The sequence below is a fragment of the Panthera onca genome, chromosome D4 (assembly GCF_046562875.1).
Source record: "Panthera onca isolate mPanOnc1 chromosome D4, mPanOnc1 haplotype 2, whole genome shotgun sequence".
Lineage (NCBI taxonomy): Eukaryota > Metazoa > Chordata > Mammalia > Carnivora > Felidae > Panthera > Panthera onca.
In genome coordinates, this window is record NC_138351.1 from 46,104,792 (window position 1) to 46,129,934 (window position 25,143).

Consider the following 25,143-nt stretch of genomic DNA (forward strand, 5'->3'; position numbering starts at 1 on the left):
ATGTTTTATCCCCCTCCTTGCTTTTATATTATTTTTGCTTCCCTTCCCTTATGTTCATCTGTTTTGTATCTTAAATTCCACATATGAGTGAAATCATAGATTTGTCTTTCTCTAATTCCACTTAGCATTAATACCCTCTAGTTCCATCCACATAGTTGTAAATGGCAAGATTTCATTCTTTTTGAATGAACGTGTGTGTGTGTGTATTATATATATAATACACACACACACATCTTCTTTATCCATTCAACCATCGATGGACATTTGGGCTCTTTCCAGACTTTGGCTATTGTCGATAGAGCTGCTATAAACATTGGGGTGCATGTGCCCCTTTGCAATAGCGCACTGGTATCCCTTGGATAAATACCTAGTAGTGCAATTGCTGGGTGGTAGGGTAGTTCTATTTTTAGTTTTTTGAGGAGCCTCCATACTGTTTCCCAGAGTGGCTGCACCAGCTTGCATTCTGACCAACAGTGCAAAAGACATCCTCTTTCTCCACATCCTTGCTAACATCTGTTGTTGCCTGAGTTGTTAATGTTAGCCATTCTGACAGGTATAAGGTTGTATCTCATTGTGGTTTTAATTTGTATTTCCCTGATGATGAGTGATGTTGAGCATCTTGTCACGTGTCTGTTAGCCATCTGGATGTATTCTTTGGAGAAGTGTCTCTTCATGTCTTTTGCCCATTTCTTCACTGGATTATTTGTTTTTTTGGATGTTGAGTTGGGATAAGTTCTTTGGAGATTTTGCATACTAACCCTTTATCTAATACGTCATTGCAAATATCTTCTCCCATTCTTTTGGTTGCCTTTTAGTTTTACTCATTGTTTCCTTTGCTGTGCAGAAGCTTTTTGTCTTGATGAGGTCCCAATAGTTCATTTTTGCTTTTGTTTCCCTTGCCTCCAGAGACGTGTTTAGTAAGAAGTTGCTGAGACTGAGGTCAAAGAGGTTTTTGCCCGCTTTCTCCTCTAGGATTGTGATGGCTTCCTGTCTTACGTTTAGGTCTTTCATCCATTTTGAGTTTATTTTTGCATCTGGTGTAAGAAAGTGGTCCGGGTTCATTTTTCTGCATGTCGCCGTCCAGTTTTCCCAGCACTGTTTGCTGAAGACACTGTCTTGATTCCGTTGGGTATTCTTTTCTGCTTTGTCAAAGATTAGCTGGCCATACGTTTGTGGGTCCATTTCTGGGTTCTCTATTCTGTTCCACTGATCTGAATGTCTGTTTTTGTGCCAATAATAATAACATTTGATGGGTGAGTACACTTAATCAAAGGGCTATGAGAGTATGGTGTGGAAGGGGCCAGCATTCTAAGAGGGATTGAAGTAAACCTTATTTAGTTGGTGCTATAAGACTAGGTTCTTGTAGAATAAAAAAAAAAAAAATGTTGCTTCGTATTGAAGTCTAAGAAGTAGAATATACAAAGACAAGGAGTTATAGAAGAACCTTCTATGATTTATAAGGACAAGAAGTTAGATGTGATTGAAATGATGAAGACTGTGGGCCTTGGAAAAGAAATGGCTTTTTAAGCTCAGTTACTTATTAAATATTTGTCATTTGAGGACCTGGGCTTTATAGTATAGGCTTTGGAAATGAAAAAGTCAGTCACTGCCCTAAGGAGTGTAAATCTACTAGGGAGTTAGCCACATACACAGATAATCAAACCGGATGCTGAAGCGTGCCATGGGCCATATGGTCACTTGGAGAAGGGAGAACTGCCTCCTGGGAACCGTGGCATGAAAGAGGAGTGACATTCGTACTAGGTAGGACTTGAGAGGTCCGCAAAAAATGGTCAGGTTTCTCAATTTAGTAATCCTAACATCTCACTGTGTTTAAAATGTCCATATGTTTCCATGATGAGTCTGTTTCTGAGCATTTTCATTTTCTGAATGATGGGTAAATACAGATGAAGTCTATCACTAGCGGTATAATTTTGAAAGTGATTTAATTTTCACCGTTTGCTGCTTTAGATTGTTGTCAGTTTTGCCTTCGACTTAAAAATTTATTGTGATGTTTATTGATTTTTCAGAATTTTAAAGTCCAAGTCCTCAGCTTCCTCTGGACCCACACTCAAAACAAGGTACTTTCACAAGGGTGTCAGTGAAACGCAACCCAGGTGGGAAAGAACTGTGAAACAAGACTGTTTGAATAAAAAAATATAACTAATTTGAAATGATGGCTTCTTGATCTTAAAAGAATTCTGACATTTGTAAGTTTAGGTTTTCGAAATTCTTTTCTTTTTTATTTTTTTAATAATTTATTTATTTTGAGAGAGAGAGTGTGAGCATGAGCAGGGGAGGGCCAGAGGGAGGGAGAGAGAGAGGGAGAATCCCAAGCAGGCTTCTGCACTGCCAGTGCAGAGCCCAACGTGGAACTTGAACTCACGAACTGTGAGATCATGACCTGAGCCGAAACCAAGAATCGGACGCCTAACCGACCGAGCCACCCAGGTGCCCCTAGAAATTCTTTCCAGTTTATGCCCATTAATGCATTTTTGTCATAAAAGGCACTTGTTACCTGGTGAAGCTGACAGATGTAAAGAGAGACTGGTGCCATTGCGTCATTTTTTTAATGGCCCTTCCCCTTTGCTGCTTTGCCTGTCCGTCAACAACGAGCATATCAAACGAACAAAAAGTCCAGTTCATTTTTTAGATGTCATTTCCAATCAAGGAGTACAAAGAAGAGGGTGTCTGTTGGTGACGTTATACTACACTCATGAGTGTATGAGCTTAGATTCCCAAGGGCTAACTTTTTAGTAGCTGGAGAATCAGAACCTAATTCCAATGGATCGAACTTTAAATCCATATACTGCTTCAGTAAACCATGCCACCTGATGGGGACCTGAGCGATTTGGAGTGAATTGATGTTTAATGTCCGAACTGGGATAAAAACGCAGTGCTTCTGATCTCTCTACCGAGCGCTGATTTCTCTCTTTTTAGTGGGACCTAGTAAGCAAGCCATGAATACCATTTCCAAAGCCCTGACTATAGCACTTTGAGGTTGGCGTGGGAATTTTGTTCTTCCTCCAAAGGTGATGTGTAATATATATTGTTTCTTTTGTTTTACTGGTACCCCATCTAGGAATCAATTGTAGCAAACGCTGCCTATAAATCTCTGTCACATTTTAGCGCGGGAGAGCATACCATTCTTCATCTGCCCGAAGAGGTAGGCCTTTCTGCTTTCCCAGTGGTATCTCTTGACTGCTGGGGTTCATAACTGTATTTGTATTTCCTCTCTTTGAAGATTTTTAGCTGACGCATATGTAACTCTAGATATGTTGTCTATAAAGAATGAGAACTTACATATATTAATTTGTCTAATCTGTAAAAGACTGGAGAGGTCTTAGACCCCACAGATAATGAACTTAAATCTCTTGGAAGCAGATGGAAGGCACGTATGGTGTTGACGAAGTCTCTGTAGGTAACTGCATGCCGGTGCCCCTGGCTTACCCCGGAGGATCTGTGTCACCGTAGGAACCATTTTGCCCAGTTTGCTACCTCCTGGAGTAGTTCACTTCCAAGCATGGCCTGCATAGACTAAGGTTTAGGCAGCCTGTGCAGCCAGAGATCCTTATTTGTGATACAAAATTGAGATGCATGTGAAAAATCTGCTATTTTAATTCATTTAGTGTGAAATGATACATAGGTTAGTCCCAGGGAACTGGATGAAGAAAGGATCATTCTTCTAAGAGTTAACACATTGTGTGACATTATCTTAGTTTATATGTATATGTATATGCATATACATATATATATATATATATATATATATATATATATATACATACAAACACACACACACACACACACACAGACACACACACACACACACACACACATATATATATATTTTAATTTCTTTGAAGCTCTATGCTTAACGTGGCACTTGAACTCACGACCCCAAGACCAAGAATCGCATGCCTAAGCCAGCCAGGTGTCCCTCTTAGTTTTTAGATTGAAAACATACAACCTTTTCTAATATCTACTTAATATGACCAGGTTTAAGTTACTAGGTTATGTTAAGGACCTAAGTGTATGGATCTCACATTTAATGTTACTGCTAATTTAAATGCGTATGAACGTTTATTGAATGCCTCTAGAGTATAAAGCAGACATTGTGTTAGAAGAAGTTACGTCTGATGTTACCCAGAATCAGTCCTTAGGTCAAATGGCTCAAGAAGTCTTGATACAAATGTCTTAGGATCCTAAGGCATTAAAATGGGTTGACTTTTTCCTTGGGACTGAGTTTGTATAGAGGTTAGTTGCCAGTAGGAACAAGGCAAACTTGTGTTTATTGAATTGAATTGGAGGGATTGTTGAAAGCCTCTTGTAAAATCAAATCCTAACTAAGTGAGGATTTCTCACGTTGACGATGCAAAGACAGATGGGCCAGTTTGTCGTGTGGCTATCCCAAATGGGAAGACTTAAGAAAAAGTGTTCTGTGACTCATAAAATTAAAAAAGATGAACTTCAGATTGCACTGGAGGTCTCTTGTTGGGATGAGCACTGGGTGTTGTATGTAAGTGATGAATCCCCAAAGCCAAGGGCACACTGTATTATATACACAGTATGTTAGCTAACTTGATGGTAAGTTATATTTAAAATAAATAAACACATAAACATGTAAACGCCTAAAGAAAGAAAACAAAAAAGTTTAAAAAAGGAAAAGGTAAAGGTAAAAAAGCTACATGTAAATTTTGTATGCAACTGCCTACTAGTAAATTGGGTACGACATCTGGAAAGATATTTTTATTATTATTATTATTTTAATAAGCAATTGCTAATTTAGATTACAGCATCATAATTACCTTTACTTTTAGCTATTATTCATGAAATTTGGAGTAGTAGCTTTGGAGTAGTAGCTTTGATTAAATAACTCCCACATATTCCTAGCTGTTTAGTCTCTACCTCTTTAGGTATTGATATGTTTATATCTTTTCCTACTTTAGCATTATGTTCAGTTTCTGGTATTAGAGTTTAGATTCAGTTAAGGGCTATGCTTAGTCAAATATTAGATACTTTCTTATTTATTTAGAGAGTGCGCACATGTGCCCACGGCAGGGAGGGGCGGAAGCGAGGGTTGGGTGGGGTGGGGGGAGAGAGGGAGAGTCCCAAGCAGGCTTCACGCTCAGTGCAGAGCCCAACACAGGGCTCAGTCTCATGACCGTGTGATCATGACCTGAGACATTATCAAGAGTCTGACGCTTAACTGACTGAGACACTCAGGCATCTCTATTAGATACTTTCTTAATCTAACTGTTCAATGTCCTCTGCTAGCTGAGGACACGTAAATAGCTCTTTATACCTTCCAATGTAAAGGGTAGTGGTATACTTAGAGTTGGGGTTTCTATATATGCTTGGGTTTTCACCATTAGAGTGTGAAGAACTATAAAGGAAATGTCTAACATTTATACTTTTTCTGCCGTGCTTCTCAACTTTTTTTCTACCCTAACCCCCTTCTGGGATACGACCTACTCCGTGAAGTAACAGTGTTCACTGCAGTGGATATTCTCAACTAGGCTTAAGAGGAGGGGACATAAGTGATTTGAAAGAGTCTGTCTTTGACCCCCAGTTTCTGATATAGACGACCTGCCTCCTCATGGAGAATTATTGCTTCTAAGACTGCACAATGCATTCTTCTTCCTTTCATTGATTACTGATTTTCAATTTGGCTGTTTGAATACCTAAGAACTAAAAGTCCAGAAAGTGGTCAATGTGTTTATATCCCAAACAAACCCCGAAAGGCTAAGGATACAACTGAGTCACGTCCCTACCTCTGTTTTGTAGATGATAGCAGTGATGTGAAACTGAGGCTCTTCTATAAAAACGTATTTTCAATGGTTTGAAGAGTCCCTTCCAGGTAGGGACTTCTGTTTCTTCCTTGTTGACAGAGATTAGTCACTCTGCACGACGGGCAATTTGACTTACTCAGAAAACTGAAGGTTACCTCTGTACCTTTCCAGTGAAAGTACATCCACATTCTCTCTGTGAAAACTTGTGAAAGAATCTTTTAAATGAGAGTGCTGTAAATTTCAAGTAAAAATCAACAACAAAAAGATACACTGTATCCTTAGCAACAGGACTACTTTCTTATATAATGTAGCTACTCTTGTAAGTACTGTATTGCCTTTCTCTAAATTTACTAAAGAAAGATTTCTTGTTCATTGATACATCCATTTAAACCCTGAAACTTGTTGAAAGCTCACAGATGGATAGAACAAAAGGTGTTGGGAGAGTGGCAGACATCAGTTTGGGTTGAATGAAACAGTCCACCTAAGGTAGGATTGGAACATGTCTATGAGCCCTGGAGTTTAACGAGATACCACGTGAGTTAGGGGTTTGAATATCAAATCCATGAACTCCTCTTCTTGTCATTAGGTTGTTATTAGGAAGTTCTGTGGGATTATTGATAGACACTTCATACTTGTATCAGTTTAGCAATTATTTATTGGACATACACTAAGCCCGAGGCCATATTCTAAGCTGGGAATGTTGAGCGAATCCATATGTTTCGTTGGTTTGTAAAAATATCATCGTTGATCACTTGAAACATGTAAATCTGAAGTTGGTCAAAAAGTTTCAGGGGCTTCTTTGAGGCCTTGTTGATTCCAACGTTAAGAAATGGACAGAAATGATTTTTGTTTTTTAGTTTGTATTTCTTTCTTCTGTTGAACTATTTATTCTTCTCTTTGGCCTTCTTTAGTGTCCCCCCAACCCAATAAAACAAAGCAAACAAAAATAAACAAAAATATAGAGAATTGTTATTCTGGTAAAACAATCAGTAATGGACAAACATTTAGGCAGAAGACTGACTCTCATCTTTGACTTGGGTCCATTAAAAACTATTTAGCTGTTCAAAAATTAAGTTTGTTTTTTTTTTTTTTAATTAAAGAATCTTAAGATAGATTGTGTTCTTGATTTCTGGAGTTAATTTTCGAAGTGAGTAATGGAAGAGAACTCATTATGCATCCTGCGTTGGTATTAATGTGGTGTAACCTCTTTGGCTTTGATTTAAGTGAATGTCACTGCATTCATCAGAAGCTGTTTCTCTTTTTAAATAAATGTATGCAGATACTTGACATGTTCTAAATAAAATCCTGTGTTTATGCACAAACTCTTAGATTTTCATGGGTTATACACAGGAAAGGTGGTTAAAAGGTTATCTGGCTCAGAACCCATAGTGAGGCATTTTGTAGTATAAACTTTCCAATATTCAATTTGAAGCAGATTCTAAAAGTAATTTGTCATTTAATATTTGGCTCTCCATTTAAGTTTCTTCAACAAAGCTTAGCGATAATTGGAAGGGTGTAGTTGTGTGTGTATGTGTGTGTGTTTTAAATATATATGTGGTTTTCCTGGGTGTTTTTAGTAGCTACTGTCATATAATTACCAAAATGTGGTAATTTTACAGGTATTCTTTTAGATGACTTCTCTTGACTTTTCTTAGTTGTACGCCCATTCATCGCAATTCAGTAGTTACGCACAAAGCAAGAGAAAAGCCTGGGTCTTGCACAGGGAAGCTGGGACAAATACTTCTTTAAGAGGTGAGCGGAGGAGGATGGAAATGAGATGGAACCAAAGGTCCAACAATAAGTGCTAATTTGTTCAGAATTAACTCACCTTTGAAGAAACAAATCATACCGTTGTAAGTAGGCAGAATATATCAGCTATTCTTAAATTACTGTATCTGTAGTTTCTTTGTTAAAATATATGCATATGTAAGATACAGACATATGCTCTTTGCCACATGGCAGATAAATTAATAGAGGCATCCAGTTATGTGGATGTAAAATTAGACAACATAAGATAGATCGTTATTTTTTTAATCTCCAACCTAGTAGGTCTGACTTTCTTTAGCGTGTCTAAGAGATATTGATGGTCTGGGTCCTGTGACTCATTGTAAGTAATTTAGGTGGACTGATCAGAAAGACTGGATAGGCTAAAATGTGTGCAGAAATAATCGTGTCCCTTTTACATTAAGTAATTCTGGAATTGGAAGCATTTGGTTGTTTGCCATAGTTCATACACCAGTCCAAATCCCTCTGAAGGTGGTGACAGCTTCCTGCTTCTGCGTCCTCTTACTCTATCCTACCTCCCGTCCCCTTCCCCTTTCTTCTCCACGTCCTTCTTCTAGCTTGCCTGCCTTCCTCCTCGCCTTCTTCCTCTTTCTCAACAGCTTTATTGAGCTATAATTCGCATCCCATATAATTCACCCATTTAAAGTGAACAATTCAGTGGGTTTGCTATATTTAAAGAACTGTGCAAGGAATCACAGAGCAACCACAATCTAATTTTAGAACATTTTATTAGTAGTCAATCCCCATCACTCCTTTCCACTCCCGCAGCCCTGAGCACCCATTAATCTACTTTCTGTCTCTAAATTTGCCTAGCCTGAACCTTTTCTATAATGAAATTACGCAGTAAGTATATGGTCTTTTGTGACTGGCTTCCCTCACTTAGCATATTTTCAAGGTTCCTTCCTCTCCAGCACGTATCTGTACTTCATACCCTTTTACAACTGAAGAATATTCCATTGTGTAGATACGCCACACGTTGTTTATGCATTTACCAGTTCACGGACCTTTGAGCTGCTTCCATTTTTTGGCCGTTTCGAACAACGCGTTCACATTCGTGTGCAAGTTTTTGTGTGATCGTACGTTTTCATTTCTCTCCTTGTATACTGAGGAGTCAAATTGCCGGGCCATGGGGTAGCTCTTCTTTAACTTTCTGAGAACCTGCCAACTGTTTGTCAACGGGGCTGCCTGCACCATTTTACATGCCCACCAGCAGAGCAGGAGCGTTCTGATTTCTCTCTCTCCTCACCATCCCTCTGCATTTTCATATTAATTGAAGTGGTCACCTCTGTGTTCCACCTCCCCAAACCTCCCGCCACCTGTGGATATGGTATGTGTCCGAGCTTCCCAGTGCTTTGATAACTGGGGTGGTAGCTGGTGTTACCCTTGCAATCTCCAGCTATAAGCATTGCTGTCTGTTTCCCCCAGGGTGCCGTTCAAGTATCATTTTCAGTTTGTACTACGATGTGTAAAAGGGACAGGCAAGGCAGACAGACCCAGAACCAACTCCTTTTCTGGATCTTTGTAGACGACTAGGACTGGTTAGAATCTCCAAGAGAACTCCTGATGATACTAAACCTGGCAAGCTCAAAGTATGTAGACAGACCAGAGACACTTGGAAAACCCCGCTTGTGAGAGCCAAAAGGGTTGCAAATGCGCCAGGGTTTTCTCCAGTTTGCACTGAAATCAACAAACGCCATTGTGCCCTATGTGGAGCGTACATTATTGTTATCTCTGTAATTATGGCTGGCTTGGTCCTCTGAGAATTGGGTACTCCGTAGTGAATCAGAATTAAATCTCGTCTTGGAAAGTGCTCGTCTAGGCAGGTTGCTTTTATTCCTTCACTAGTGAAGAGAACACTAGTTATGGTTGAAAGGCTTCATTGGAGTGGAGGTTATTATACTTAAGAGAAGCATTTCCTTTCTGTTTTCTTTCATCCCCCTGCAAGAATCCTGACTCAGTGCAGTTCCTAAATGGAACAGTGCTTTGGGGACCTATGAAGAAGGCAGTCTGCAGGAATTGTTAATTATTTCTAAAAATAACTCCGGGAGACAGGCTAATGGTAATGACTGGGTTCTGGCACTTTATGGTTATAGCAACCACTTTTATATATTTTGATTTCCTCCCCTAATGCTTAATTATCTCCATGTGGGCATTATGATGGTGTGTCATTGAAAGTATTAAAAATTTAATTAATTGCTTGACAGTTGTAGAAGCTACAATAACGGTAATCTTTTTCCATTTTTAAATTTTTGGTTCAAACAAACCTAACTAATCACAGAGCAACCACAAAAATCTTCAAATTGCAAATTAGACACAATAAAGTATAGCTACCAATTACAGACTTTAGTGTTTTTATATTCTATAGCAACAAACTGCCGAGTCTAAGAAAAAGTCAACTAAAGCATTCTATCCTTTTCCAATCTCTACTATATATTCTACTGGAAGATTTTAAGCTTTGCCACAGAGATATGGCCAGAATCACAAATTAAAAAAAAAAAAAAAAGTATTCCGACAAGGCAAATATTTAATTACAAACCATAGAAGTTCAATATATTGAATGTGTCAGTTGTTTGCATTTTACTGTCAGAGGGTGTAAAATTTTATTAGTGCTCTATAATAATCATTGCTTATGCCTGCTTATGGTAATTTTCTTAGTATATTACCACTAGTTCTTTACATGGGTCTGGGATTCTATCTCATAAGATAGAATTTACCATTTAGTTAATCTGAAAATGAACAGGTATTTTAAAATTAATTTTTAATGGTCTTTTGACATTACAGAGCGACGAGTCTAACTCAGTCTTTAAGTCTTCGCATAAAAAGGAAAAAGAAAAGATTTTATGTGACGTTCTACTATTGCCTTCTCTGTCGTTTCAGATAAGACCAGAAATCCCTATTCCTGATGAGCTAGAAGAAGATGAAGATGATGAGGGTGATGAAAAGGATCTGGATCTTTCCATTCCCGGCTCTTGCTATCTCAAACTATTGTCGCTTACTGCTCCTTCGGTTTTACCAGGTGACTCCTATTCAGTGGCGGGGAAGCCAGCATTTGTCAGTGTTTTTTACCTGTCCGATGGTGTTCTTTTCTGATGTGTACATATTTATAGTTTACTTTAATTGTAGCTTCCTTTCTATCTGAAAGGCAAAGGTGTCTCTTTTATAGGGACGGCTTGAGGTGGTGATGGTGTTCCGAACACACGGAAAAACGTTAGGGTCGAATAAAATTGCCCTGGAAAACCAGTTGAAACCACCATTTTCAGTGAGAAATTAAAATCCATTTCAAAAGCCATATTCTACGAGACAAATTTGCAGTGGGACTTTAAGTCACTGGCTCAAATAACGGTTCTTTATTCCATAAGCTAAATGAAAAGATCGTTAGAATCTACAGAGATTTCCTGGGTACTTTCGTTACAAATTTATTCTTTCTTTAGAATTATTCCGAAGATGGTATCAATATTCGAAAGCTGTAAATTAATGGATTAAATTGTATGATCATTCAGTTTTGATAAAAAGCTTCTAGGACCGTGACATTTAAAAAAATTATTCTAATTATATCTAATTATTCTAATTCAGTATTAGCCAACATTTTTCCGAGCAGGCACCGATTACCTTGTTCTGTCCCAATTCTACCTTGAATGTACATGGATGTGAAAAGGTCAGCTTCTGAAAATTAAGATCAGCCCACACAAGAAATGTCATCTTGTCAATCATAATCGCCATATCCTATAATAGGGGATTTTTTCTCCCCCTTGGCTTTACCCCCATGGAGATTAGCTGAGGAATTCAGGCACATGCATACTATTTATTTCTAGACAATTCTGTCCCAAATCCCTGCCTCCTTTCATGAGAGAAAACTGAAATGGAACAACTTAGACAAAGAATTCACATTTCCTTTTCTCTCGATGTCCAGAAAAGAGCCTTAAGGACTTGTTCCTGTTCCCCGTTTCTGTTCTTCCCCGTTTCCCAGCTCACGGCCCTGGAGAGTCTAGGATCCCTTTGCGGTTTAAATAGTGAGTCCCGGGAAGGAAAAAAGCCTTCAGTTATCCAAAGTTCCTCCTGCGTCCCCAAATTGCCGTAGAGGTAGAAGTTCTAGTCCTTTTGGGCTTTTTAAATGATGTTATCCAGTCCCCCCCAAGGTGTGTGGCGGAGAAAGGAGATGGTGTGGCCAAGGTGTGCTGTTGCTTCTGTCCTCTCAGGATGTGGTGGCCATTAACTGGCTCTTCTACATTGTTCGTACTTGATCGTTACGAGTGCCTTTCCCTGAGAAAGAAGGGGAGGATTTGAGTTCAGCAAGTATGTCTGTTGGAGAAAATTCAGTAGCGTCACGTGGGGGTGCTCTGGAAACTGCCGGGGTCTGGCAAACCGTGTCGCCGTGGGGCCAAGTTCTTTATTTTCCTGGGCCTCCCTCTCCCTGCAGTTACTGGAGAATTCAAAAAAGAAACAGGAGAAAGCACCAGCCTTAGGAACATACGCCCTAAAAGGCACAGGGTGGGTAATACACATGAGGTCTCTAGTTACAGCAGCCAGAAAACCAAATTGCACTGAGCATGAGTGAACCCTGGTCCTTTTCTTCCCTGATGTCTTTTCAAGTAAACACAAAAGCAGCTGCAGAGGAATCCAGTAATTTGCCGCCTTTTAAATAGGGATGTTACTGGTATTTTATTTTGTTTTTTTATTTTGAAATAAACTTAAATGACTTAAAAGAAGTTGCAGGTACACTGTAACGTACCCAGCGGGATAACCTCTCACATACTTTGGTTCATTATTAAAACCAGGAAATTCACATTGGTACAAAGCAATTATTTAAACCATAGACCTGTTAGGGGCTCCTGGGGGGCTCAGTCGGTTCAGCGTCCAACTCTTGATTTCGGCTCAGGTCATGATCCCAGGACTATGGGATCGAGCCCCGTGTCGGGCTCTGCACTGAGCCTGCAGCCTGCTGAAGATTCTCCCTCTCTCTCTCTCTCTCTTTTTCTCCCTCTCTCCCCCTCTCCCTCCCTCCCTCCCTCTTTCCCCTTCCCCTGCTCACTCTCTCTCTCTTTAAAAAATAAAACAAAAAAACACTATAGACTTAGGATTTCACTAGTTCCCCCCCATATAGTATATAGACTTTTCAGTTAAAGAAATTTTTTTACACACAGCATAATGACTTTGATCTTTATGCAAATACTTGCCTATGTCGATTTCTTTTAATTGCTGAGTAGTACTCCGTTGTAGGATGTTCCACAGTTTGTCCCCTCACCTATTAAAGGACACTGGGGGGTGTTCTAAAAATTTATATTTAACACCCTGTGTTCTACAGAATTTTCAGCTCTTTTAAATTCTCACCTGATCATCTGGAGGGACAGGGCAAGGCTCCGAAGCAGTAGAAAAGAAATCGTAGTTCCTAGCTTCCTGGCCAGGGAAGATGGTGCTGTATACACTGGTCATACTCATGGTGTCCTACCCTCATTTAAACTCATTTTGGGGGCTTGAGTTAATTTGAGAGTCCTTAGTTCTCTGAAGACCTTGACAAGGAGACAGAGTTCGGTTCCCGAGTTAGTCTACACGAAGATGTGTACTTACCTCCTGACACGGATGAGCTTTTGCCAAAATAGATTCCCTTCTGAGAAAGCGTGAAATTACCTTCTCCCGCCATAGCTCCTCTGTCCTCACAAACATGATCTTTAGCTACATTCTGAGTCGTCTGTACTCACCCCCAGGGTGAAGCAGTCCCACCTGTGCACGCCTATGCAGGAATTGGGGTATGTGGCCTGTGACTGGACGTCGTGCATCTCTTTCATGTAGATGATGTATTAGCCAGGGGCTTGGCAGAAGAGGCACATTCAGTTGGAGTCCTTGAGGGTTTCATACAGGCACCATTTACAGCTGTGTGGTCGGGTTTGAAGGAAATTCACAAGCAATGGTGCGTTATCCCCGAGTGGTTAATGTCCCCCAGCCTGAAGAGGTAAGGAAGGGGACGTAGCAGTCTGGAGAATCGGGGAGAGCGTCTGTGTCGTGGAGAGCGCTGCCTCAGGGGAGCCAGGGGCTGCAGAAGAGGGATGCAGGCCACTTGTAACAGTCCTGCAGGAGGGCGTCTGGGGACACATGCCCTGACCTCACTCTGCTTCCAACCTGTGATCTTTGGCGAGTGTCTCCCGTTGGAAAAAGCCAACTAAAAGCCGGAGGACAAGGGAGCCCTGCGGATGTAGTCGATAAAGGTTGTCTCCCAACGTACAGAGCAAGGTTGAGAGGGCAGAGGGCCGGTCTGGAGGGGTAAGTGGAAAACATCCCACACAGGCGTTCTCTGGGCTTTCAGTGGAGAAGCGTGGTCACCTCTAGGAAGGTTCTATGTAGGAGTAACGGAACTGGGCGCATAATAGATGCTCCAGTGAGCACCTTCAATTTAATCACAGTCATTTAAAGAGGACTTTGAGACCTATTAAGAATGAAATTCCTGTTTAGTTAGGTGGACCCTTCTTTTTTATTCTTACGAGAGGCACAGGCAGTGGTTTTCCATTTTGTTTTCCATGCCTACCATTTGTTTAGCTTAGATGTGTTCGTTGTTTTTGTTTCTGCACTGGGCAACCTCTAGTGGCCCCTAGGGAAATAACACTTGAGTACAAACCTGTTTTGTAGGCAAGCAGCAGTGAAAATGGAGAGAAATGGATGATGGAGCCAGGATATATTTCTGCAGGTAGATCTGCAAGGGCTTGCTCATGGATTTACGTATACGAAGTGTGAGAAAGAGAGGAATTGAGAATGATGACGGTTTTAAGCTTGAGTAACTGGGTGCCATGTTATAATTTGGGAAGACTAGGCAAAGGATGGGAATCAAGAGTTCCCTTTCACTGTGTGAAGTTTGGTCTGAAATACAGCTGTGTGTGTGGGTGTGCAAGCATGCATGAAAATAACTATATATGAGTTAAGAGTGAATGATGCTCTCCTAACATACTGTGTTTACTTTTGATCTTTCACCTCTTTCAGCTTTGGAGGAATTTTTTACGTCTCTTGTGAAGCAAGAAATGGTGAATATGCCCCGTGGAGTATATCACTCTGCATTAAAAGGAGGTGTTCGCTCAGACCAAGGAAAGACCGTAGCAGGAATCCCCAATTTTATATTGAAAATGTATGAAACAAACAAGCAACCGGGTTTGAAACCTGGCCTTGCAGGTGAGCGCACTACATAATATCAAGGTAGCGGGTTTGGTTTTAATTAGGAAGCGTTCTTAATTGTATTTTAATCAATTAATTAATTCTTAATTTAGTTTTTAAAATTTAAATCCAAGTTAGTTAACATAAAGTGTTATGATAGGTTCAGGAGTAGAATCGAGTGATTCACCACTTACATATAACACCCAGTGCTCATCCCGACAAGTGTCCCCTTTAGTGCCCATCACCCATTTAGCCCATTCCCCCACCCAGCACCGCTCCAGCAACCCTCCGTTTGTTCCCTGTATTTAAGAGTCACTTATGGTTTGCCTCCCTCTCTGTATTTTTCTTATTTTTTCTTCCCTTCCCTGTGTTCATCTGTTTTGTTTCTTAAATACCACATATGAGTGAAATCATAAGGTATTTGTCTCTCTGGCTGACTTATTTTGCTTAGTATAATACAGTCTAGTTCCATCCACTTTTGTTGCAAATGACAAGGTCTCATTCTTTTGATCGCCACGTCATATCCCATTGTATATACACACCACACCTTCTTTATCCATTCATCAGTCAATGGACTTTTAGGCTCTTTCCATGATTTGGCCATTGTTGATAATGCTGCTGTAAACATTGGGGTGCATGTGCTCCTTTGAATCAGCACTTTTGTATCCTTTGTATAAATAGTCAGCAGTGCAATTGCTGGGTCATAGAGTAGTTCTATTTCTAATTTTTCGAGGAATCTCCATACTGTTGTTATTATTGTTTGTATTTCTATGGTGTTGGTTGTGATCTCTCCTCTTTCATTTATGATTTAATTTATTTGGGTCCTCTCCTTTTTCTTTTTGATAAATCTGGCTAGGGGTTTATCAATTTTATTGATTCTTTCTAAGAACCAGCTTCTAGTTTTGTTGATCTGTTCTACTGTTTTTTGATTTCGACATCATTGATTTCTGCTCTAATCTTTATTATTTCTCTTCCTCTGCTGGTTTTAGGCTTTATTTACTGTTCTTTTTCCAGCTCCTTGAGGTGTAAGATTAGGTTGTGTATTGGAGACCTTTCTTTCTTCTTTAGGATTGCTATGTACTTCCCTCTTACGACTGCCTTTGCTGTATCCTAAAGGTTTGAGTGTCGTGTTTTCATTTTCATTGGCTTCCATGTACTTTTTAACTTCCTCTTTAACTTCTTGGTTAACCCATTCATTCTTTAGTAGGATGTTCTTTAATCTCCCAAGTATTTGTGGACTTTTTCATTTTTTTCTTGTGGTTGATTTCAGGTGTCCTAGCGTTTTGATCTGAAAATATGCATGGTATGATATTGATCTCTTTGTACTTATTGAGGGGCTGATTTGTGACCCAGTATGTGATCTACTCTGGAGAATGTTCCCATGGGCACTTGAGAAGAATGTGTATTCTACTGCTTTAGGATGAAATGTTCCGAATATGTTTGTTAAGTCCATTGGATCCAATGTGTCATTCAAAGCCATTGTTTCCTTGTTGATTTTCTGCTGAGAGATCATTGCTGTAAGTGGGGTGTGAAAGTCCCCTACTATTATGGTATTATTATCGATGAGTTTTTTTTTTATGTTTGTGACTAATTGATTTATATATTTGGGTGGTGTCAAGTTGGGGGCATAAATATTTACCATAATTAAATCTTCTTGTTGGATAGACCCAAGGTATAGGTTTTTAATGTCATGATTTAACTTCCACTTTCAAGAAGGATGTGATGGGTCATGGCAGAGTGCTGCTGCTGCTAACATTTAGACACAGCTGGATAAAATGGCAAAGATAAACCACATTGTAAAGGCACTGGAGAATTATTGAGGCAGAGATAAGTAGATTAAAATCACAGAACGGAGAGAAAGAACATTTTAGAACTGTGCCCCCCACTGCCCCGTGGAAGATAGACAGTGATTTCGGTTGTGGGCTGGGACTGGGGCTTGGCCTAGGAAGAGGTCTGTTGGAGTACAGAGAAACTAGTGGAGCTTTTAGTGGTGGCATGGGTCTAGAGTGATGTGATGGTTAATTTTCTATGTCAACTTGACTGGGCTAAGTGATATCCAGGTAGCTGGTAAAACATTATTCCTGGATGTCTGTGAGTGTCGTTCTAGAAGAGGCTAACATTTGAATTTTTTTTTTTTTTTTAACGTTTACTCATTTTTGAGACAGAGAGAGAGAGCATGAACAGGGGAGGGTCAGAGAAAGAGGGAGACACAGAATCTGAAACAGGCTCCAGGCTCTGAGCTGTCAGCACAGAGCCCGACACGGGGCTCGAACCCACGGACCGCGAGATCGTGACGTGAGCCAAAGTCAGATGCTTAACCGACTGAGCCACCCACGCGCCCCTAGAAGAGGCTAACATTTGAATCAGTAGACTGAATAAAGAAGTTTACCCTCACCAGTGTGGGTGGGCAACATCCCAATTCACTGATGGCCTGAAGAGAACAGAAGACTAGTAAAGGGGTGAACTTGCTCTTTCCTTGGCTAGGACATCCATCTCTGAATTACACTACCATCTTTCCTGGGTCTCTCCAGCTTGCAGACAACAAGATTATGGGACTTCTTAGCCCCCATAATCTTGTGACCCAATTCTTATATAATTCTTATATAATATTATATTGATTGAGATTCTGTTTCTGGTTTTGGTTCTCCGAAGACTCTGGCTCATAAGCTGATAAGCTGAATAAGCCATCTAATAAGCTATCTGGCTAAATTTTGAGTTTGCACTGAAAGTTAAGGCTGGCGCTTCTAAGAGGCAAAATGCAATCTCCAGCCTTACGAAACAAAGAAGAGCAGGGAGAACGAGACAGAAAACAAAGCACACAAGCAGTGAATTGATAATGATGATCTACAGCTCTTTTCACCTGGGTGCACTTAACTTGTTTTGCCTCAGCTGGAGGCTGAAATTCAGGCTTGACCTTGACAAGAGGCTGGTGCAGGAGGCAGAGAAACCAACAGAGATCTTGTCATTCACGCGGTGCCTGCATGGCAAAACTGGAGACTTGCAGGCCTTCGACACATAGTCTATTTCTCCGTCACGATATTTGTCAAATTTTGAAGCTTGATGGGATGGGAATGAAAGAGGTGAGCCAAAAACCTGTGACACATCTGAATCTCTCATAAGCTTTCCGTATTGAGGAGACTGAGTAGGGTGTCAGATGAAAGTCTTGGGGGAGGTGCTCCCTAGGAACAGGGACTCTCAGGTAGACCGAGAGTTACCAAAGCTATAATCAAGCCTAATCCAGTTCAATCTCTGATGCAATTTCATGATCAGTCCTTCACTGTATCTGTCTGACAGGGGAGGACAGCTCCTCTCTGATTAAAAAATATCATTTAGATTTTCCTGTGGTTCCTTTGTATACTGTCCAGTATATGATGAAAAAGTCCTGGACGCACGAAAACGGAAGAAACTTTGAAATGAAGGGGACAGTTCATGGAGATAAAGAGGTCACTCCGTTAAGAAAATCTCACAGTTCTAATCGGGGTGCACAAAATGACATAATTTCAAAATATATGAAAGAAATTAGCAAAGCTAAAAGTTCAAATAGGCACATCTACCAGAAGGGAAGTGGGTGGGGGAATGGGTTATATGGGTGATGGGAATTAAGGAGGGCACTTGTGATGAACACCGGGTGTTGTATCTAAGTGTTGAATCACTACATTGTATACTTGAAAGTAATATTACACTGTATGTTAGCTAACTGGAATTTAAATTTTAGAAGAGGACAAACCTACAATAGAAGTAGGACACTTTAAAACCTATTTTAAATAGCTTGATGAAAGAGTAGACAAAAAAAATCAGTAAATTTACAAAATATCTGAATAAGACTATGAACAAACTTTACTTAATTGACATGAAAAGCATTGTAACTTACAGTGATAGAATTCTTATGTTGCTTAACGGTACTTGGGAAACTTACCAAAGTGACCATATATATGACAGACATAAACTGCAAGAAATTTCAAAACATTGAAGTTATTTAGAGCCTGTCTTCTGATGTTGGTGGAATTGAGCTAAAAATAAAGAAAAAGATAGCTAGAATGTCTCCAGTAGCCTCAAAATTGAACAGTATACTTATAAATAATCCATGGATCAAAGAGAAAATAAAAATGGAAATCAGAAAATATTTTTAACTGAATCATAATGAAAACAAGCCACATGGCTTATTGACCTGTGGGATGAGCCACATGACCTGTGGGATGTAGCTAAAGCAGCATGACATGGAAATTTGTTTCTTTAGTGCATATGTTAAAAAAATAAGACAGGAAGACAATCATGATTTAAGCTTCCATTTCAAGAATAACCTAAATTAAGCTTAAGGAAAGGAATAGTAAAGATAAGAATAAAAACAATAAAAAACATATAATGAAAATCACTGCCAAAAATCGAATCTTTGAAAACTTTAATAAAATTGATAAAGCCATTGTAAGTCTACACAAGAAAATAGAGAAATATGGATTACCTCTAATCAGGAACAACAAAGGAGATGCCTCTTCAGACCCTACAGCGTTCAAAAAGATCATAAAAGAATATTATAAAGAACTTTTAGCCAATAAGTTTCACAGTTGGGACAGGATGTAGAAATTCATCAAAATATAAAATTTTGGAAAACAGAAGGAGAAATAGACTATCTGAATCGTTCAATATGTATTAAAGAAATTAAATCCGTAAAAACTTTCCTACAAAGAAAACTCTAAGTGCAGATGGCTTCCTTGGTTAGTTCTTACACAAAAATCAAGGAGGAAGTAATAATCATCTTTCATAAATTCTAACAGAATGGAAGAAGGGAACACTGTTGATGCAGTCAGCATAATCTTAATACCAAGTGCCAGAAGGGAATATTATAAACCTGTACACCAACCTCTCCCACTGAACATAGTTGCAAAAATACCCCAAAATATGTTAGAAAACTGAATTCAATACGTAGAGGGTAATATATAACAATTGAGTGGGGTTAATTCAATGTTTGAAAATCAGTATAATCCAGTACATTAATAGAAAAAGGCAGAACAATCCTCAGATGATCTCAATAGATGTAGAAAACACCTTTGAAAAGCTTTATTCCCATTCATGATACAAAAAAGACTCTCGTTAAACTATGAATGGAAGGGAACATTTTAAAAAATGTTCATGTATTTTGAAAGAGAGAGAAAGCAAAAGGGGGGGGAGGAGCAGAGAGAGACCGAGACAGAGAATCCCAAGTAGGTTCCACGCTGTCAGTGCAGAGCTCGAGACAGAGCTCGAACTCACCAAGTGTGAGACTAAACCCCAGAGACACTTAACCAACTGAGGCGCCCAGGCGCCTCTGGAAGGGAAATTTTTAAACTTCTAATAAAGAACAGCTACAATGTTGTTTTTGTACTTAATACTGAAAGATTGAAACTTGTACTCCTTGAGATTGGGAAAAAGATAGGGATGTTTGTTATAAGCACTATTATTTAGGGGCGCCTGGTGGCTCAGTTGGTTCAGCGTCCAACTTTGGCTCAGGTCATGATCTCGCAGTCCTATGAGTTCGAGCCCCATGTCAGGCTCTGTGCTGACAGCTCAGAGCCGGGAGCCTGCTTTGGATTCTGTGTCTCCCTCTCTCTCTGCCCCTTCCCCACTCATGCTCTCTCTCTTTCTCTCAAAAATAAAGATTAAAAAAATTTTTAAATAAGCACTATTACTTAGTATTTTTTTTTTAATTTTTAAATGTTTATTTACTTTTGAGAGAGAGAGACAGAGAGATGGAGTGTGAGCAGGCAAGAGGCAGAGAGAGGGAGACACAAAATCCACAGCAGGCTTCAGGCTCCAAGCTGTCAACACAGACCCGAATGCGGGGCTCGAACCCAAGAACCGTGAGATCACGACCTGAGTCAAAGTTGGACACTTAATCGACTGAGCCACCCAGACGCCCCTATTATTTAGTATTTTAATAAAGACTGTAGCTAATGTAATAAGCCAAGAAAAAGAAATAAAAGTCATAAGCATTAGAAAGGAAGAAATAATACAGTAATTATTTGCAGATGACAAATTAGACATTAAAATAGTCATTAGTGGGGTGCCTGGCTGACTCAGTAGAGCATGTAACTCTTGATCTCAGGGTTGTGAGTTTAAGTCCCATGGGGGGCATAAAGCTTAGTTTAAAAAAAATAAAAATAGGCATTTGTGATTATTTAAATAGTCATTATTTGCAGATAATGTGTAGTAGACTGTGTAGTACATAGAAAATCCAAAATAATCTACCGACTAATTGGGATTAATAAATGGGGGGCCTGGGTGGCTCAGTCAGTTGAGTGTCTGACCCTTGGTTTCAGCTCAGGTCTGTAGTTCATGAGCTCAAACCTCGTGTCAGGCTCTGTGCTGACAGTGTGGAGCCTGCTTCAGATTCTCTCTTCTCTCCCTCTCCCTCTCCCTCTCCCTCTAACTCTCCCTCCCGCCCTTCTGCCCTTCCCCTGCTTATGCTCTTTCTTTCTCAGAATAAATTAAATAAAAACTTGAAAAAAAGAGGATTAATAAATGAATTCAGCAGGGTTACTGCATTACATACAAAGGTCAACATACAAATCAATTATATATTTTCATATACCATAACAAATAAAATTTTAAAACTGTACCATTTATAATAGCACTGAAATATATTAATTACCTAGGATAAGTTTAGCAGAGTGTGTAAAACCTTTGCACTGGAAGCTACGAAATATTATGGAGAAAACTTAAAGAAATCCTAGTAAATGAAGTGATACACAATGTTTATGGACTAGAAGACACCAAGTTGTAAAAATGTCAGTTCTCTTCAAATTAATAGATTCAATCCAGTCCCAAGCAATATCCCACTTAAGATCTTGGAAATTGACAAGCTGATTCTAAAATTTGTGTGGAAATGCAGAAGACCAAAAATAGCCAAAGTAATCTTGAAGAATAGCAAGAAAGTAGGAGGATATATAATACCAGATATCAAGGCCTCTTATAAAGCCACAATAGTTGACAGAGTGGGGTGCCTGGTGGCTCAGTCAGTAGAGTATCTGACTTCGGCTCAGATCGTGATCTCACAGTCCGTGAGTTTGAGCCCCGTGTTGGGCTCCGTGCTGACAGCTCGGAGCCTGGAGCCTGCTTCGGATTCTGTGTCTCCCCGTCTCTCTCTTCCTCTCCCCCGCTCACACTCGGTCTCTTTCTCAAAAATATGTAAACATTAAAACAAAATTTTTTAAATAAAATTAAAAAAAAATTGAGAGTGCAGCATTGTTGCAAGGATAGACAGATTTACCAATGAAGAATATAGAGCATCCAGAAACAAACCCACGTGTCAAGGTCACCAGATTTATTACAAAGGGGCACCACAATGCTATGGAGAAAAGGGATGATCTTTTCAACAAATGGTCCTATAATTAAAGTCTCAAGTTATAAAAATAGTAATGAATTATATTAAAATCAAGATCATGGGTTAACCAAAATCTACCTTTAAGAGTGTGAAAAAGCTGGCCACGGAATGCAAAGAAGATATTTACGATACATATTTGTGATAAAGGACTCAATTTAGATGATATCGAGAATCTTTTGCAAATCAACAAGAAAGTCACTCAATTAACGAATGGGGGGAAAAATGGGAGAAAGAATTGAACACATCTTCCAAAAGAAGAAATTCAGGTGTCCAGTGAACATACGAGTAGATAGTTAACTTCCTTATCAGAGAAATCCAAATTCATACCACAATAAGATACCATTAGCAGGATGGCTAAGGTGAAAAGAGATGGAAAATAAAAAGTATCGGTTAATATGTGGAACAACCAGAACAGCTGCTGGGAATATTCGTAAGTTAGTACAACCACTTTGGAAAACTGGTTCTGAGCCAGTTCAGATCCTGTTTTACCTAGTTATTTCAGTCTCAGGGATAAACCGAGATGAAATCACCAGAGACATGCTCTAAGGTCCACAGGAGCATTCTTTGAGTAGCCCTCAACCTGGAAGCTATCTCCTTGCCTACTGGCAGTAAAATGGATAAATCAGTTGTGTTACATTCACATGAGGGAATATTACTCCGCAACAAGAATGAGCGTTCTGCAACTGCCACTATTGGGGCTGATTCTCGCAATGATTATTTGAGTGAAGGAAGCCAGATATAAAAGCATATATACAGTCTGATTCCATTTACATAAAGTACCAAAGTAGGCAAAATGGTCATTAGAAGGTTGTAACCGTTGGGGTGGGGGTGGATGTGACCAGCAGGAGACATGAGAAAGGCTTCTGGGATTTAAAAAAAATTTTTTTTAAATGTTTATTTATTTTTGGGACAGAGAGAGAGAGGGCATGAACAGGGGAGGGTCAGAGAAAGAGGGAGACACAGAATCTGAAACAGGCTCCAGGTTCCGAGCTGTCAGCACAGAGCCCGACGTAGGGCTAGAACTCATGGACCGTGAGATCACGACCTGAGCCGAAGTCGGACGCTTAACTGACTGAACCACCCAGGCACCCCAAGGCTTCTGGGATTTTGATAATGTTTTGTTTCTTCATCTGGATGCTGATCATATGTTGTTCGCAGGAATTCATTGAGCTGTATGCTCAATGTGCACTTTTCCTGTGTTGTATATTATACTTCAATGAGAAAGGTTTAAAAATGCAATGATCTTTGTGTTTTAAATTATCTTAGTTCTTGAGTGTGTCTTCTCATTGGCTCAGTTACCCCCAGAGAGCTTCCAAGACTACTCTCACTCATAGTCTAGCATTTGGCTGCCTGTCTTTGCTTTTCAGTTGACACTGGGGGCCAGCCAGAACTGGGAGTTCAATTCAAGAACTTAGTTAACCCAAGTGGGGAGGACAGGAAGGGTTAGAGGAGGAGGAAGGAGGGAGAAGGGGAGGGTGAACACACGGTGAGTGTAGGGATGAAAGAAAACTTGTCCACTTGTGGGTGTAAACGAAAGGGACCCCTGTTATCAGGAGGTCCCAAAGATTGGTATTGGTGCAAGCATTTCTCATTCATTGGAATTTATTCTTTTTTTTTTTTTTAATTTAATGTTTATTTATTTTTGAGACAGAGAGAGACACAGCATGAGCAAGGAAGGGGCAGAGAGAGAGGGAGACACAGAATGTGAAGCAGGCTCCAGGCTCTGAGCTGTCAGCACAGAGCCCGACACGGGGCTTGAACTCACAAACTGTGAGATCATGACCTGAGCCGAAGTCAGACGCTTAACGCTTAACCGACTGAGCCACCCAGGTGCCCCTCATTGGAATTTATTCTTAAAAACTTAAACTTCGTGAATGGTTACTTCTAGAGATTAAAATAAGGTGCGAATTGTAAATTTCTTCACTTATTTACAAATGAATAAGGCTTGTAAATAAGTGATAGTTTGAATAGAGTAACAGCTGAGGTCTTGTATGTCTTCTGTTTTTTCTTTCCTTAGACACCAATAGTCAAAAATCATAATTTGCTTAGTAAATTCTTTTCATTTCTAAATACCTCTATCCAGGTTGAGTGAATACGGATTATTGAGAATATGATTAATGAATTTTTCCCATAAGAAGTGTTTTTATAAGTTTTTTTTTTTTTCAGGTGGTATGTTATTTTGTTACGATATTTCAACGTACCAGAGTAAAGATGGCAAACCATTGAATCGACTGATGGCCAGTAGAGGGCGAAGTTTCAAGCAGACCTCGCTTGCTCTTGTGCATGAGGTAGGTGCCTTGCCTTACCTGTAATTTAATGTGTGTTTGGAAATAATTTTTCTCTTTATCACGATTAACGTAAGTTGCTTTTAAAGGCAACCGACTGGGTGGCTCAGTCGGTTAAGCGTCCGACTTAGGTTCAGGTCATGATCTCACGGCTTGTGGGTTCTAGCCCCACTTGGGGCTCTGTGCTGACAGCTCGGAGCCTGGAGCCTGCTTCGGATTCTGTGTCTCCCTCTCTCTCTCTCTCTCTCTGCTCCTCCTCCATTCATGCTCTCTCTCTCTCTCTCCCTCAAAAATAAATAATAAAACATTAAAAAAAAATTTTTAAGGCAATCACAATAGTTGACCCGATTCACTACTAAAATATTTGGATGTGTTTCTGAAAGAAACTAGCACGCTTCTCCCATTGCCCAGCCTTGTTGTTAGGGAGTGGTACGTACAAATTTGGTTTCTTTCATTGTTGTTAAACTCTTATTGTTCAGAATAAATGCTATAATAAGTTTATTATTTAAAGAAATAATCTTGCCTATTTCTTAATTTGAATCCTTTGCAAGTATGTAGGGCACCAGTGTTTATGTATGGTGTGAATTTTGGGAATGAACAGTAAATAAAAGTGTTTAAGGGGGGAGAAAAACCCTTTGGTTTTAGTGTTTATTCTATTTTTTTTTAGGCTACCCTTTTATTTTTTAATTAAATTAAATTTAATTTTAAAGTTTATTTATTTCAAGAGAGAGGGAAAGAGTGTGAGCCAGAGAGGGGCAGAGAGACAGAGAGAGAGCATCCCAAGCAGGCTTCA

The 25,143-nt window shown here is 39.6% G+C and overlaps 1 protein-coding gene across 4 annotated transcripts in view; it reads left to right on the top strand.

Moving 5' to 3' along the window:
* FOCAD (focadhesin) overlaps positions 1-25,143 on the top strand; it is a 322,539-nt gene that overhangs the window by 197,599 nt on the left and 99,797 nt on the right. For all 4 annotated transcript variants that reach the window (XM_078436754.2, XM_078436756.2, XM_078436757.2 and 1 more), the window contains 5 exons: positions 2,028-2,078; positions 3,080-3,163; positions 10,452-10,590; positions 14,541-14,726; positions 24,232-24,353. In XM_078436754.2, the coding sequence (XP_078292880.2) occupies positions 2,028-2,078; positions 3,080-3,163; positions 10,452-10,590; positions 14,541-14,726; positions 24,232-24,353 (582 nt within the window). The remainder of the gene's footprint in view (positions 1-2,027; positions 2,079-3,079; positions 3,164-10,451; positions 10,591-14,540; positions 14,727-24,231; positions 24,354-25,143) is intronic.